Source organism: Haliotis asinina, chromosome 9 (assembly GCF_037392515.1).
Source record: "Haliotis asinina isolate JCU_RB_2024 chromosome 9, JCU_Hal_asi_v2, whole genome shotgun sequence".
Taxonomy (NCBI): domain Eukaryota; kingdom Metazoa; phylum Mollusca; class Gastropoda; order Lepetellida; family Haliotidae; genus Haliotis; species Haliotis asinina.
The window spans coordinates 8,724,953-8,742,385 of NC_090288.1; the positions used below are offsets into that span (position 1 = coordinate 8,724,953).

Sequence of the window (17,433 nt, forward strand, 5' to 3'; positions counted from 1 at the left end):
TTCAGGTGGGATTAATATAATCGATAAATAGTTTTCTTAAGAATTCCGCCCATGTACATTGTAGCTAAATATTGTTGCTTCAGTCCTACAAAATTCAACTTTTCACTGTTTCTGTCTACATTTAAATATCACATAGAAGCATGCCGTGTCACTTCTTTGAAAACAAACGCGAGAATGTGTTCTTTATTCCTCGGCCAAGTTGCTTCAAGCCATCCCAGATACCCAATGATTCTTCCTTCTCTATCTCCTCACGGGCCTTTTCACGAGCCTTTTTTTGGTCCTCTGTCAGCTTCTTTTCCATTGCCTCCATCTCCTTCTTATGTTCTCGGTCCTTCACGTCCCTGTCAAACTGGGCTTGTTGCTTTGCATTGGCAATCTCCTTCTTCAGAGCATTTATTTCATCAGATTGTTTTGAGGACGTTTCTAAAACTTTGAGTTGATCTTGAAGACCTTTGACATGTTTCTCATTGTCCTCCTTCATTTTCTTTACAGTTTCTTGAAATTCCTTCTCTAACTTCTGTCGTTCCTGTTTTGCGTGTTCCTCCATTTCCTCGGCGAGTTGTTTCTCTCTTCGTTTCATTACAATCTCAGCTTCCTTGTACATCTCGCTTGTGTAGCACGTTCCATTGTTTCTCTTTACATTGTCATAAATCATGTTGAGCAGTTCGCATACCTGGGCATCGTCTTGAGGCGGAAGTCTGTTGTTGAAGGCAATATATCGATGATTACAATCAGCAAGGAGCTGTTTCAGTTCCGGAGGGACTGCTTGAACGAAGTCTTCTATACTTGACCCCTCAGCATCAAGATCGTCTTTCCTCGTGAAGATAACGAATAGGTACTCAATCATTCCTTCGCCGAACACAGCCCTGAAGTGTTCCACTGTATTTTTCTCTTCCTCTGTAAACCGATCTATTCTCGTCACTAAAATGATTGCATGTGGTCCTGGGGATGTCAAGGCAACGCATTTCACCACCTCTTTAATCGTGTCCGTGTTTGACAGTCCTGTGTCAAACAATCCCGGCGTGTCCACTACCTGGAGACTGTACCCGTACCGTTGAGTGGATGTACGTTTGCATTTTTTAGTAACTGACTGACCTGCTACCTTGGAGTGGAACAGCCTCTGTCCCGTGAGGGTGTTGCCGGTGGCGCTTTTACCAGACCCAGTGCGACCGATGAGTACGATCCGAATTTCTTTCTCCAGAGAGTCTGTGGTCCGTAGACGTTCATTGTTGCTGTCTGAATGCACACCAAATATAAACAACTGTTTTACTGGGAATTACAATAAAATGTATTCATTTTGCCAAAGATAATTTCTGTTCATTTCTATATATCTGGTATGAAATTATCAATTGATACGCAGATACAGAAGTATAGCACTGCAAATGACATTTTTTAGAATTCAGTTTTGGTTAAAAAAATGTAACAGATGTTTATCAATAGGTGTGTATCAATATGTAGATTACAACTGCATATAGCTATGAAAATGGACATAGTTCGTGAAACACTCCTGAGAAATATCCGGACGCCTAGTAACCCAGAAGCCTTACGTACCTAAAAACATTTTTCCGAAAAGCACAAACCAAGGAAAACATTGGCGTTTGATAAACTCTTATCGAATTGTAACAAGACAAGCTGTATAGAACAAATAAGGATAGTACTGTCTGACTGTCGTATTATGAATACCACCCTTTCACACAAACAATATTATCTTCATAGCATAGGACTTCAAACATAGCATGCATTAGATGTGTATTCAGTATACATGTTCCTGGCAAGTCATTAACGAAACTATAATCACAGTTGAAGGCAATGGCCTTGTATACAGCAGCTTGTAAAGCAAATTGTTTTCATGGAATAATACTCTTGAACTAAATTGAGTGGGGGGTCTTTTTACAGCCATATGAGGCCATTGTTATTGTATTATGCAGGTTGATAACATATACACATGAGCATTAATTAAGCACCACCAAAAATAATTGTCGATTGAATCAAAAAGGGATCAAAACAGAGAAGTCAACCAGTTATATCTAAATACACATGCACTTAGCATGAAATTCACGTGCTGACTCAAATGCATGCTTTTCATGCTAAAGTTATGTCATAGTACAAGCGACTGAGGTGTATAAAAAGGTGAAATGGCATCAATAAGTGAACAGAGCTGAAATTGAACATTTTTTGGACATGCCGAGGCGTAGGCTTTCTGAAAATATCAGATGGCAGATTATTGGTATGCTTGAAGCTGGTTTGGCGTGGTGTAATCAACGGCAAAAAACCACAATATGAGGACATGGCACATGATCCACTGCTCCGAAGAAAGCCGTATTCTTCTTCGTGTTAGTGATGGCCGTTGGCGAGTTTGGAGAAGGAGTAATGAGGCGGATGATCCATGCAGCTGAACCCTGTAATGGTGTGGGTGTGTATCTGCTATGACTGTAAGCTGAATCTTATCACCATTCGAGGGACGCTCAATGGTCAGACATACCAACAGGAAGTACTGGAAGCTGCTGTTGTCACCCATTTTGATAACCACCCCATAGCCAGTCAGCCAGTATTTATAGACGATAAGGCTGGATCGTTCCAGAGCTGTTATCGCATACTTGCAGAACAACGTAGTTGACAGATAACCTTGGCCTGCGAGAAGCCCTGACCTCAACCTAAATGAGCATTTATGAGCAACCTTTATGGGGCGTCAAGTTCAAGTAAGGGATCCACCTGTTCAAAATGTACAGGAATAAGCTAAGGCTCTTCATGAGAAATGGCAGAGGATTCCAATGATACGCATTCGATGTTTACTTTCCAGCATGAGAAGGAGGTTTGCAGCAGTTATCCGTGCGAGGGGAGGATACACCAAGTACTGATTTCAGCATTATTGTTGGCTAATGATTGAACAGTGAACGTTTTTTTTTGAGAACTTTGTGTACGTTGGACCACAGACATTGTCTCTGTGACAATAGTTTTGGACATGATTATTGACAACGTTTTAAGTGCCCCCAGGCGACCGTCTGTAAATAACAGCCGAAAGTAGCAGCAGTGTTGGTAGGTGATGGACTGGCACTTTAGATGTTTCAATTAACGAAATTATAACCATATGTTTGGTTTCCATATCATGAATGACCAGTGCGATGTGTTATACACAATCTCTTAGCATGAAAATGGGTGGTGCTTAATTAATGCTCATGTGTATATAATAAGCTACATTGCCAACCAGGCGGCTTGTATGATAATGCAATATTGTTCACTTTGAAGTGGACTTAGATTTCAGATTGGTCAACGTGAAAGATGAGAACCAGTCTATATAACTCCCAAAGCACCCGCTATTACTGGAATAAGAACAGTCACGAATTTTAAAATCATTTTGCCAAATTTGTGCATGGTAAGTTTGTTTTCAGTTTGTATCTCCTTGCGGACTATTTCTCTGTAATCACGGTTTGCGTTTGCAATTATTTCTCGATATTTTCCCTCCTTGGCTGTATATTCCGCCTGAAGTCTCCGCTTGTCTTCATCTTGATACTCCCTCAGTTCCTGCAGTTGTTCCTCCAGTTCCCGTATCTCTGACTGTGTGGGCATGCCGGTTGGACGAGAACATTGTTCTTGATGTAATTTTTCCAACCTTGAAATCTCCTTTGAACATTTGTCTTTTAATTGCTGTATTTGTTCATCAAAATCACGTTTCAGTTTTGCTAATGTATCGCGAGTACCATCATCAAATTGTTGTCTTATTTCGTTTTCGCGTTGAAGAATTGCCTTTTCAGCTTCTAAAAACATTTCATTGCTGTACCAACTGCCACCATTTTGTATAAGGATGCTATCCATGATTTGAAGAAATGTTTTAACATCAACATCCGATGGATTTCTGTTATCAAAGGCCAGACAACGGTTGTCACACAGTTCAAGAAACCTTTTGAGTTCCATGGACGCGTCATTCAGGAATCTCTGAAAGGTCGTATGGTTATGGACCAAATCATCCTTCCGGGTGAACACCACAAGCGTGTGGTTCAGCATCCCATCACCGAAGATCTTCTGGAAGTGATTCACTGAGTCCTGCTCCTCCTTCGTAAACCGATCCATCCTGAGAACCAGTACAAAGACATGTGGCCCCGGGGCCGCCATCCCAATACACTTGACCAACTCCCTGGATACCTCGGCATTGGACATCCTTGTGTCAAACAGCCCTGGTGTATCTATCACTTGTAATCTTCGTCCAAATCTATCAGCACTTCCTCTGTTGCAAGTCTTGGTAACTGAGAGTCCAAAGGGTTTTGATAAAAATGCTTTATGTCCAAGTATTGTATTTCCTGTTGCACTCTTTCCGGAGCCAGTCTTACCGAGCAGCACTATTCTTCTTTCACTTTTTGGATTTGCTGCTGATTGTGTTCCTTGTCCAGTAACTGTGGATAGTCAAATCCTGATTTCATATGTAACCACAAACCACCCAGAGTAGTTCGCCAGACCTATTTTCTCTATAGTTTTGTTTGGAGACTTTTAGATCTGGCCATTGATATTAAGCGGGAGTCTGCCACTAAACATTCATAAGGGTTTTTGAAATTCCTAGTTGTTGGGGCACTTACATGTTTGAATTATTATTGACATATTTAATATTGCGTCACTGATGCCTCCGATTAGACAGGTTAGCAGTGAATATTATTTAGTAGATCCAGATAATAGAGTAGATTGTAGTTTTAAATGCCCACCAATAAAGAGGATATGGAAGAAACGTTAAAAGAAATTTCAACAAATTCTTATCAGTGTCTTACCATGAGCTGATGTTGTTGCCGTCTCTTCAGTCTTTGACGAGGGTTTTACTATTCTTGGAGTCACTCTGGCACGCGGTTGCACGTTGGAGGCACTGCTCTCGGCTTCAGGATTGCCAGTGGACGTAGAGGCATCTACTGTGATTATAATTGTAACGATTGAGTAGTCCAGCATAGTGACAAATGCCTCACAGAATATACCTTTTCAGTAGGTGTATCCAAGTAGTGGATATAGCTCAGATTCCAAATATTCATATATCCTTTGAGTTTTTGAGACCATAAAAGATGTCAGTCTTGTCACAAATATATTTTGTAAACATTTAGAACGCCATTCTTTCATTAAGGATCATGCTCGGTCTCTGTGACTAGTACTGAGTGGTACATTAACCGGACTGAGCACTGGTTCGCACAGTACATGGGTTTGTACGGTACTGTGCAATCCAGTATACACAAGAAGAATGGTCGCATATTCAAGTTTAGCGTCTGCTTTTGGAGAAACGTGCAATGGATTCTGAACAAACCTACCTTCTGTTGGGATTCTTGAAGCCCCTCTAATCGCTGACATGGGTCGCTTGGTGGGATATGTCGGTGCTGCCATGGGGAACTGTTGCCTGTTTGATGCCCTGTTCATGGCTAGAGGTATCGAATAAAAAACTGGAGTTAGTATCTAGCATTCTTGAGTAAGCTCTCTAGTGGCATTTCTAGCCGATTTATATTCATCTATTAAAACACCTCTGCAATACACAATGTGCTTGACTCTGCGTGTGTGAGTGTATCTTTTTTGGATTGGACAGTTGAACAGCACAGAAGCTGGCAAACCAAACTTCTCAGTCAGAGCAAACTCCGGTGTCCGTGCAACGACGCCATCATAAGGTACTGCAACTCCGTTAAGACGGCCTGGGCTCGTCGACCAATCATAAGCATATCGATGATTGAACTACATATTTCCCAAACAATGAAATTAGAAACATAACTGCATAATAAAGATCTGTTATTTTATTCGACCCCTTTAAGTATGAGCAACCAAATTATACAGTACAAAATGCTCTCTTTAAACATATTGCCTGCCGGCAGAGTGAGTGAGTGAGTGAGTGAGTGAGTGAGTTTTACGCCACTTTTAGCAATATTCACCTTCATACTGGAGTGGTGTCACAAAGCCTGAAAATGGGTCTATCCCTCCTCGGTGTCCACGTAACATCCCACCTGAAGTAACAACTGCGTACATTTAGATTCTGTCAGTCTGATATATATTTTTGTGAAAATATATAATATATAACTGTCAGTCAGGAAGGTGGATGATGTGTTCCAGTGTGAGCGAGTGTGATAATACGCGAGTCCTGATCAGGCGATCCAGTGATTGGTATTGCTATATCACTTATCATTACTATCTGATCCTCTTCACCAGAAGGGACTTGGGGAACCACTTCTAAACGGAATCACCTTCCAGGACCACGTGTTACATGTCGGCATTGTCAGCGTGTCGGCGTATGAAAGTCAACAAACTGAGTATATTGTGCTCTACAACTGTTACACACAGAATCCATCTATCCCGTTAAAGGGATCTGCGCAAATACTCTAAGTTATCCCAAGTTCGAGATATATATTCGTCACTGGTTTTCTGAATGGATATTGCTATTCGAAGAGGTTACATTCATTTGTATTTGTCTTTCACCTTGAGGACCGGCTATTTCCCCGTAGAGGCCATGCATAAGTGGGCCATGAAGCATGCACGAAAGTAATGCATTTTGCAGCAAACAGGTCGGGCATGGCCCCATCCTTGCCCCTGCACCTGAAACGATGGAATAATTTGTAAGTTCGACCATGTAGTTTGAGAGCGACAAACATAGCATTGACATTAAAATATATTGACATCAACAACTATAATATTTTGATGGTTGGTTGTTGTTTAACGCTGCATTCCAGCGATAAGGCGGCGGTCTGCAAATAATCGAGTCTGGACCAGGCAATCCAGTGATCAACAGGATGAGCATCGATTTACGCTACTGAGACACGATGACATGTGTCAACTATGTCAGCAAGCCTGACCACCGGATTCCATTAATCGCCTCTTACGACAAGCATGGGTTGCTGAACACTAATCCTAACCCGAATGTTCACGGGTTCACTATCATGATGCATGTAGTTTTCGATTGCATTTTCAAAACGTATTACTGCCCTTCCGATTACGTCTTTCTGAGGAAAAGGTACACGTATTGAAGATTTGACTGTGACTATACATATCGATCGGGACCACAATCCCCTTCCGTAGAATATAAAATAGTTGGTTATTACCCCACTCATAACGGGACGCCTGGTGTTGAGCCGAATACTGATCCTGTCTTACAGTCTGGCATGCAGCACAGAGAAGATCACTGTCGTCATTGTTTAACGTACAGAATGAACACCTCCACATGCTTCGAGCCTGGATGACGTACGCAGCTCTTCAGTGACGTATGCCCTGAAAGCAAGACATTTTGGTGCTATTTTCCTAACAAATGAAATATGTAGTGATGGCTCTGTAACCCTCACTGGAAAGTGACTGAGTGAATATGGATCTATGGCTTTTAGCAATATTTCAGCAAAATCACGGAGGGGACACCAGAAATGGGCTATACACATTGTGCCCATTTGGAGAATCGAACCCGGGTCTGCGGCGTCACGAGCTAACCTTCCGCCCTTCTGGAAAGTACAATTTTATGACCAGTGTAAGCATGTACAGTATAGTTGGTTCGATGTTCAACACCACACATATTCCAGCTATATGGCGGGGCCTGTAAAAAGAGCATCTGGGCCAGACAATCAAGTGATCAACAGCATGAGCATCGATCTAGCAATTAGGAGTACAGTATCAGTGAGATGATATAATGCATGAAGAAAGACTATGTCTATACAGAAAACATACTCATTTAAAAGATGTTATTTTTTGTTTCTCGCTATACAACAATATTCCAGTCTGTAAATAATAGAGTCTCGACCAAACAACCCCGTGATCAGCAGCATGAGCATCAATCTACGCAACTGGGATACGATGGCATGTGTCAACCAAGTCAGCGAGCCTGATCATCCGATCCCGTCGACTATGCTTCATAAATATCATAGATCGGACGCAGCATTTGCCTTTATAGATCATGCCGAGGGTGATCTAATCGTATTATTTGTACATGTCTCTTGGCATGGAGGGCGTTCTTTCAGTGTAATCACAACCCCCAGTATACAGTACGCAACCCTGTACAAAAAAAAACAAACAAAAACAAAAACCAAAACAAAACAAAAAAACAAAACAACAAAAAACAAAAAAAACCCAAAAAACAAAAACAAAACAAAACAAAAACAACCCTCACGAATCCATTGGTCGATGACCAGATGGTGGTCTCCTGAGTTGCGGGTACATCAACATGGAGTAGACTCAGACAAAGTACTATGACTATATGTCCCAGTCCAGTCAGCTGTGAGTGAGTACCTCATAAGGATGGGACAGCTGCGATAACTTGGGGCTAGTGGCTGCAATAGCTGCATACTCCCAAGGGAGTTGAGATTGATAGTGCGATGTGCCGTTGATACTGACATCTAATGAATAGATATCCTTTCCTGCCCTACATATCTTGTATGGTTTATATTTGGGACATGCTGACCATCTGATTTACAATTCACACATTGTATCGAGGTTGGTATTTTCACATTCAATACATTAATATCTTAAAACGGCTATTACAGACCGCCGCCACGTAGACGGAATGTTGCTTAGTGCAGTGTTAAAAAACAAAAAAAAACACCCGACATTGAGAGAGTAAGCGATCAGAACGGCGCTCGGAATGGTTCATGAAGTACGTTCCAGTTGAAAGTTGCAGATGTATAGATCATGCGCATGTTATAGAAGTTGGCTGAGAGGACAGTGTGGTATTAAAGTGTTAACGCTTAACGGTCTTTGAATGATACGACGGGTTCTTTCAAGATAAAGTATCACAAAAGCTTGAGAAGTAGTGAAGTATTGAAAAGAAAGTGGTCTGAATATACGATGCCTGACTGATCACAACTATAACATATCCTGCATTTGAGCAATTTCTGAAAGGCTTTGTGTATTCATAGCTTCAGCCTTGGGAGCCGTGCCAAGTTACACTCGTCAGTGGGACGCGATCTAGACTATTAATTGCGAAAGTCGTTTCGGCCTAGTGAATTCCCTTAGTTGGTCAGTGATTATGTGCCTCGTTCTGAAAGTGAAAGTACGAATCCCCGATGGAACTTAATACTAGACAGGTACATGGATCTGAGAAACAGGAATCCCAAATGTAACACATCCGGCAGAAATGGTTATGCCAAATGGAACCTTTTCCGGAGTTGAATTGGGTTATTCTTTAAATGTTGACGCGTTGAGAGTAATTGTACTATAATGAATATTGCTAACAGTAGGTCAACGTCGAGAGTAATTGTATTAATATGAACATTGTTAACAGTAGGTCAACGTCGAGAGTAATTGTATCAATATGAACATTTTTAACAGTAGGTCAACGTCGAGAGTAATTGTATTAATATGAACATTGTTAACAGTAGGTCAACGTCGAGAGTAATTGTATTAATATGAATATTGTTAACAGTAGGTCAACGTTGAGAGTAATTGTATTAATATGTATATTTTTAACAGTAGGTCAACGTTGAGAGTAACTGTATAAATATGAATATTTTTAACAGTAGGTCAGCGTTGGCAGAACACATAGAAGATCATCCTTATTGCCATAATTATCAAACCGGAGTTCAGTACACTTTGCATTTTGTCTCGAGGTTCATTCTACATACACTAAAACATTGTTTTCTACTTTTTCATTCATGAATCACTTAACATTTTCCAATGCCATATGACGATTCGTTAACTCGGGGTTTTTCTTTGTTTTGTTTTTTTTTTTTAAATAGTTGGCTAGTCTACTTTCTAAAACGTCAGACATGAAACACGCTGGTAAATTGAACAGGGAAAATGACTGCTGTATACTAATATCTCAGTATAAATAACAACCCGTTATCTTGAACTCATTTAACAATTTTAGTGAAAAGACACGGGTTCGTCTCTTCTGTCAGTTCAGGAAGATATCGAGTGAGTGTAGTCACATCGGTACTATTTCATCCCCGGTGTGAGCAACACAACTTACACATAAATTATACATTTTTACTATAAAAAATGTCGACAAATTGTCGGATAAATAACGCTCCCTGATGTTTGTCCAAGTGAGTTAAATACCTTTTTGACAAGGCAAGAACAACGTGGCAAACGTAAGTCCCAACTTGAACACGTCATTCAAATACTGCAAGTGGCAATACTTACAATTACAACAAGAAAACAGTAGAATTAAAACACAGCTCAAGAGTACAGGGAGGATGGCAGGTACATACTTACCTGAAATCAGAGCGTTCCTTATGTAGTCGGGAGGGACTTGTGAGCGAGACACCACGCGATCAGTGTTCTTATGTCATTGTTATCTCTGCCCAATAATCACCGAAGCGGTATTTCGTGGAGACACATTAACATACCTTGAAAGAGTCACTACCTTGTTGGCCAATACGTAGGTATTGATCTATCCAGTGACTGGTTACCATCAATAAACGTCATATTGATCTAGGCTATGAGTGGTCGGTCTCACTGTATACAAACTGCAGTACCAAGAATGTGTTTATGGATTAGTTTGATTCTTGGAATCTGTTTGGAGCGTCAGATGACCTAGGTATATATATATTGTCACTTCCCGCTTGGCCGAAAGGATTTTGGAATGTAAATATATTTCTTAGTCATAACTCCGATTAGAGTGGATTGGTATATGAAGCCGCTTTGACCGGGATTCCACAATCAGGAACGCCTGATGTGATGCAGGTTTAGGCGTTTCAAAACCCATGTTCCCGGCGTTGTCGGACCCGAAAATATGCGGAGAACATTTTGAATCCATGAGCATAGGTTACTGGCACTATTAAGGGAGGTAACTCTGCACATTGCAAGTCCTTTGGCCAATGGCCAGTCCTGTTTCAAGAGGGAAAGAGATATCTCGACCAAATTCGGAGACCTGCAAGATCGTCACTTCGTATTGACAATACAAATGGCATAACTACAGATGACCGAAACTAGGTCAGACGTCTTGAAACTAGGTCAAGAGTAATTCATACATCATCGAACTAGGTTTGCATTATCTCTGACGTCATCACGCTAGGTCCGATGTGATGGGGAAATTCATGCTGCTTAAAGTGTCCTCATGTTAAACAAGTCTCAAAAGACACACGTTACATAAGGAGGAATATAAGTATATTTTCCGACTCGAGGGATACCAGGACACCGCGGAGTGTCTTCTGAGACCTGTGTATTACGAGGAGACACTTTTGAATCAGCAAGAAATGGGCTTCACACATTGTACCCATGTGGGGAATCGAACCCTGGTCTTCGGCGTGACGAGCGAACGCTTTAACCACTAGGCTACCCCACCGCCCCACACTGAATATCAAACGGATGGTTCCATTAAATGACATTTTGTACATGCATATATTGCAGTAGATGTGTCAAATCAGCAAATGTGTAAATTTCCCTCAGTAAATGTACATATTTCCTTAAAATTCCAGGAAGTTTACACATTTCGTGATTTCCTAAGTTTTTTACTCATTTCCTGACATGGAGTCGTTAAGGGACAAACAAAATCATCAGTATATTTATTGTGGCAATCCAAAATCATCAGTATATTCATTGTGGCAATCCAAGCCTTAATGATAACGGCTATTACACTTAAGTCCTGCTTTGTAACTGCTTAGCTCTTCACGAAGAATTGCACGTAGTGTATCTTTGACCACCACAGACTGATTCTTGTTGCACAGCTTGACACAGTCCAATTTCTTTGTCAACCATGGACCAAGGGTTTTGAGCGAACATGTAAAATTGACTTCTGCACCAGCGTTCCCTCAAGATACCTGATTTCACAGCAACTCGATACAAGTCATTCATTCTTCTGTCCAATATCACACCCATGATATGTCGTGATCATTTCGTGATTATTGCCACGATCTTCAAGGGGGATTTGTATTGTCACATTATCACCTGGAATTCCAGCAACATGTTCCAAACGACTGCGTTTGGCCAAACTGTCCACCAGCAGCTCTCTTGCGGTTTTGTTGTAGATGTGTTGATGCCGCTCCTCAATCTCTGATAATGATGATGATGATGATGATGATGATGATGATGATGATGATGATGATGATGATGACTCTGCAGTGGATGGATGGATGGTCCTGTTGGTGTGTTGCTGGTGGTGAGGATTGCGGTTCTGATTATATAGCTATATATAGTTGATGAATTTTGGTGGTGTGCTAAATGTAGACCGCTCGAATGCTGCATAGTAGTCATCTTGGATACCAGGTGGATACCAGGACATCGTGCATGGAGTGTCTTCTGAGACCTGTGTATTACGAGGAGACATTTTTGAAGCAGCATGAAATTCGGTACCAAAGCTTCCCCCAGAACCTAGAGAGAAAAGAACTTTGATGGACATGCATGTCTTCATCGGTACCTGGCCGGAATGTCATATATGTTTATTTAAGAAATCATGTACATGAGTACTTTCAGCATAGATAAAAGTGTCATCTACGAAGATGCATATAAGTATCCTAAACGTAGATGTAAAGTGTATTTTATGCAGACGTAAAGTACCTTCTATATAGATGTAAAGTATGTTCTGGGTATATGTAAAGTATATTCTTGGTAGGTAAAGTATCTTCGATGTGGAAAAGACCCGTAATAGTGACCGTCAGTAACCTGTGATTGTCATGAGAGACGACTAACGCGATCGGGTGGTCAGGCTCGCTGACCTGGTTGACACATGTCATCGATCCGGAAATGCTCAGATCGATGTTCATGCTGCTGATCACTGGACTGTGTGGTCCAGACTCAGTTATTTACAGACTTTCGCCATATAGTTGGAATATTGCCGATTTAGCATGCACTTCCACGCGTAATTGTTCCTCCCAATATGAACGGGCAACATCACGGACCTGACAATTTCCTTTCAAAACCATGAACATTTCGTAATAACTGTACGGAACGCGATCTGTGGCACTTTCTGCATTTATTGGTTCATGGTGGTTTGATTTTGTGAAGTTTACACAAAATCTTTACACAATTGTTACTGCCCTCATCATTTCATAACACCTTTCTGGAAGGCTTTAGAAATGATTATTCCATCGACGAAGGTAGGTCTCCGTGTTTTCTCAATGTTATCTGGTATAATATAGATCAAAAAGCTTGTCTATCCTAGTTGTCGGCACTGGTCAGACACATTTTCAGCAGATAGTCTGGTGTGATTTGAAATAACTGTCTAGTTTGGAAGTGCCCTGTCAGCACTGAAAAAGATTTAATTGGTCCAGGATTATGCTTGCTGTCTTCGGAGATCACTAAAACTGGCAGCAGTATTCTCCACTGAAATTTGTGAAGGTTAGTAGGGAACATTAACCCCATTGTTAATTTAAAAAGTAGCAGCTATATAGCATAGAATCCAGTGATCAACAGCATGAGCATCGGTCTACGCAGCTGGGATACGATGGCATGACACAACCAAGTCAGGAAACCTGACCACCCGATCAACATTCATCAGCTGCTGAAGGCCAATCCTATTCCGGGTGTCCACGGGTACAAGGTCATCGGGCTCCAGACAAACCAGATCACACTATTTATGTATGTCAAAGGTGCTGTGTCCCTGCAATGCATTAGCAATGCCACAGAAGGATGTCACAAACAAAAACAGATGTCGTAAAAAGCCGAGCCGGATATGCGATAACCATTTCCGCTTCGCACTGCGTCATGAAACGAAGACAATGGGGTCAGCAGGCAGGAACTGGTTTTGACACTGATTCAACTAGCTCGACAAGCCAACGTCTCCTGAAAGTTCACTGACAGGTTGACCGTCTGGAAAGTGTAAAATGTGAGACGAAACCTATATACTGGAAACAAAATACACCATCATCACCGCTTAAAGATCATATCTTTTACTCCAAAATATCATATTTACTACATAAAATACTCAATACACGATCAATCACTATTGCCATGCATGTCATATTCTCAAAACACGTCTCACTTTGTCCTTGCAGTAGAGGCATTACCTTAGCTTTTAGCAATATTTCAGCAATATCACGACTGGCGTCACCAGACATATTCATCACATATTCTACCTATTTGGGGGATTCGAACCCGGATCATCGGGCGAAAACGCTACCCTATTGCACAGTCCCACTGCCCCTCTAAAGGACCATGTAGGCAATGCCGCTGGGTAGATATATGGCGTTTCCTTTTTCTTCGCAAAGGGTATCAGTAGAAACAACATGACAATACCTTCGCACCAAAGGTGAACTAACGTTGGTTGATGAAACCTCGCCATTCCGGATCATATCGTTCCAAGTGAAATGTTCTGATTACAAATTTCTGTAATAGCAAATCACATATTAGTGTAGATGTTTTGAAAGAAACTTCCGTTTTGAATGGGTTCCAGATTATTGGGGTCTCACTGAACTGGAACAGTTACATTCTGTTTATTACTCTCAAACATATATTGATAGAAACTGCCTACAGTGTGATGACTCTCAGGTTTCTGCGAGTCACTCAAGGTTAAATACAATTGTTCCTGATATTAGCAACGCGACGTAATAACTGTAAATGGTTATTACGTCATACGTCTAGCGGTATTACACTAGTGTAATACTGTCAAGAAAACGTTACAGTTCAGAATCCTCTACGGACCACCAAAAATCAGTAATAATACCCCATGCGTCATTACACAACTGTAATGCAATGTTCACAGCAGAACAAAATGTACTGTAAGACAATATTTACGGCAGAGGATACCTTTGTATCCATTATGTGCAACATATGTAACAAAATGTATTAAATACTGGTTGAAAATATTGCCCATGACAGGTTGTATAGATCTATATAAGCTTATTTGATATAAAATGATGTATTCTTTTGATATGTTGGCAGACAAACATTTTGTTTGAGCATGGTTTCGGTTTTGCTTGGCTAATTCAAGGTGTCGGAATTAAGTATATTTTCTTAAAATTCCTCTGTGCAAAGACTAAAAAGGTATCTTTTCAAAAATGCTCATATAAATGAAAATTATGTAAAATATATTAAAAATAAATTAAGTTTCTATGCAAAATTTAAGTTCTCACTTCGACCTGAAGATTATTTTACTAACATTAAAACACAATTTTCAAAAAGGTTCTTGACTCAGTTTCGCTTTGGAAACCATAATTCAGGTATCGAGTCGGAGTCGGAAGCTGAAAATACTGTGTGTATATATCGTAAAAAGAAATATTCAATAAGATTGCTTCAGGACGAAGAACATGTTTTTCAATTTGCCCATTGTATGGAAACAGAAGAAATGAATACACACATATTGCAGAAGAACATTGCAATGTTACAAATAATGTCAGTTTGTAAGAAGCAGCACGCTTGAAAGTCAGGAGAGTGTTTATTGTATAGTTTTAACCTAACACATAACTGGATTGTAAACAACTGAACATTATTTAAACGTGTCAAGTAAACATACGGAAACGTTGTTGGCAAAACAATCAAACATCATATGTCATAGTTTATATAAGAAGGACTCTGTCACGTTTAGTAAATGACTACGAAATAAAATCAATCAGTCAACATTTACTGCAGAGAGGGTGCATGTCCACCAAGTAAAAGTGAATCCCAATGCATCATTACAGGACTGTATGACAATATCAACAGCAGAAAGGATGCATGTCCCCCAAGTAAAGTGAATCCCAAGCGTCATTACAGGACAGTATGGCAATATCTACAGCAGAAAGGATGCATGTCCACCCGATAAAAGTGGATGTGTAAATATCAGGTAGGTCGAACAACTTCTGGAGGGATGTACCACAATCTCTTTTGTCCTGAATATCGCGAACATGCACTTACTCTTTTCTTAATCTTACCAAGACCTGCCATCAGTATAAAGTGTTCTATTTAAGTTAATGATTTGTGAAAATATTGATTTTGCCTATCACTAAAGCATATTTAACTCACGAATTGTATTATAGCATTATGACTATGACTGCTACCCCTTGCTTGCGTGTCGCAAATCAAGACGTGTATATATAATGTAAGGTCACAATGTGCACATACAGCGAAGAGCCCTTTTAAAGTCATAAAACAGTATAACGTTATATTCGATGGAACTTTATGAGAATAAGCTCGTAAATCCTCTCCAAAGCCCCTTCCCAACGTGCTTGATTCCTTTCCATATTTCCTCAAGAGAAGACTCTTCTTCCTTTTCAACAGCCTCCCGTGCTCTCTCCCTCGCCCGTCTCTCCAAGTCTCTGTTCTTCCGTTCCAGGCTCTCCATTCTCTCCTCGTGGCGTCGTCTACGTCTCTCTTGCTCGTTTTCGGCTTCTTTCTTCATTTCCGCGATTTGCTTCCGGAGCTCTGAGATTTCAGAGTTATCCCTCCTTGTCGTCCGCTCAGCCTCCATTGCTGTTATACTCGTCTGCAGCTGTTCAATGATATCCTGCTGTTCAGACATGTCGTGATTGTACTTCTCCTGGAACTCCCTCTCAATAGCCTCTTTCTCTCGCCTCTTCTTCTCCTCCAGCTCCTTCCTGAACACCTCCTCCCTCTTCACCATCGCTGCTTCGGCCTCCCTGAACATCGAATTCGTGTAGTACTTCCCACCGTTTGCCCGGACATTCTGGTCAATCATGTCCAGAAAGCGACTGACCTGTTCCTCCTTCCGAAACTGCTGATCCTTGTTGTTAAATGCGATGTATCGTCCAGCACACGCCGAAAGAATCTGTTGGAGTTTCTTAGGAACATGTCTCACATATTCATCTATGTTAGATCCTTCGTGATCTAGATCGTCCTTTCTCGTGAACAACACAAACATGTACTTCGTCATGCCATCTCCGAACACGTCTCTGAAATGATCCACCGTATCCTGCTCTTCCTTAGTGAACCGGTCAATCCTGGTGACCAACACGATAGCATGAGGGCCAGGACTGGTCATCCCGACGCATTTAACAATCTCCTTGGTTATTTCAGCATTTGTCATGTCTGTGTCGAACAGCCCTGGGGTATCGATCACGTTGATGTAGCGGCCCATCCTGGTGGCATTTCCTCCTTTACAGTTCTTGGTGATAGACGACCCTCCGGCCCTTGACGTGAACATGTCCTTACCAAGAAGGGTATTCCCCGTAGCGCTTTTGCCTGACCCTGTCCGCCCAATAAGAACGATCCGCATCTCACTGTTTAAGAAGGAGCCTCTGGCTCGGTCGATACCAGCGTCTGGAATAAAAACAGTTCAACATATAGCTGAAGCGGAGGGGTACCTTCGTGATGAAAGCGTTCTTTCGTCACGCCAAAGTGAGTAAATATAGTTTAACGCCACACTCAGCAATATTGCATCTTCACGTGTGCCACGCTGAAGATTCGAGTTCGATTCCCAACATGGGTACAGTTTGAGGAACCTATTTCTCATATTGCTTATAGCGGCATAAAATCATACTCACTCAACTTGTGACTAACTTGTAATATTAGCAAACGCATTATTACGAAACGTGACAATTTAATTACGAACGTGACAATTTAATTACGAACGTGGTGATTAAATTATCAAAAAATGGTTAAGTAACTAGATGGAAATTAGAACAGCCTATGTGCGCAGAG

At 41.0% G+C, this 17,433-nt stretch overlaps 3 protein-coding genes across 3 annotated transcripts in view; all 3 read right to left on the reverse strand.

Moving 5' to 3' along the window:
* On the reverse strand, positions 1-15,720 carry LOC137296547 (GTPase IMAP family member 4-like). The gene is made up of 5 exons (XM_067828353.1): positions 15,691-15,720; positions 11,809-12,013; positions 5,277-5,384; positions 4,755-4,889; positions 1-1,236 (listed from the first exon to the last, which is right to left on the reverse strand). Exons 1-5 carry the CDS (start codon positions 15,718-15,720, stop codon positions 149-151), a joined length of 1,566 nt encoding a protein of 521 aa, XP_067684454.1. The 3' UTR covers positions 1-148.
* Positions 3,292-4,590, reverse strand: LOC137296403 (GTPase IMAP family member 9-like). The gene is made up of 2 exons (XM_067828202.1): positions 4,569-4,590; positions 3,292-4,388 (listed from the first exon to the last, which is right to left on the reverse strand). Exons 1-2 carry the CDS (start codon positions 4,588-4,590, stop codon positions 3,292-3,294), a joined length of 1,119 nt encoding a protein of 372 aa, XP_067684303.1.
* LOC137296549 (GTPase IMAP family member 8-like) overlaps positions 13,739-17,433 on the reverse strand; it is a 17,450-nt gene continuing 13,755 nt past the window's right edge. The window contains exon 8 of the mRNA XM_067828354.1: positions 13,739-17,052. Coding sequence (XP_067684455.1) covers positions 15,953-17,052 — 1,100 coding nt within the window. The 3' untranslated portion in view covers positions 13,739-15,952. The remainder of the gene's footprint in view (positions 17,053-17,433) is intronic.

Excerpts from the sequence above, each read along its gene's own strand:
- LOC137296403 (XM_067828202.1), bottom strand. The coding sequence starts at position 4,590 with ATGTCAATAATAATTCAAACAT. Across the intron at positions 4,389-4,568 it reads GTCAATAATAATTCAAACAT|TTACTGGACAAGGAACACAA; the intron begins GTAAGTGCCCCA and ends GACTATCCACAG.
- LOC137296547 (XM_067828353.1), bottom strand. The coding sequence starts at position 15,720 with ATGGCAGGTCTTGGTAAGATTAAGAAAAGA. Across the intron at positions 4,890-5,276 it reads TTCAAGAATCCCAACAGAAG|TAGATGCCTCTACGTCCACT; the intron begins GTAGGTTTGTTC and ends TTATAATCACAG. Across the intron at positions 1,237-4,754 it reads GGCAACAACATCAGCTCATG|ACAGCAACAATGAACGTCTA; the intron begins GTAAGACACTGA and ends GTGTGCATTCAG.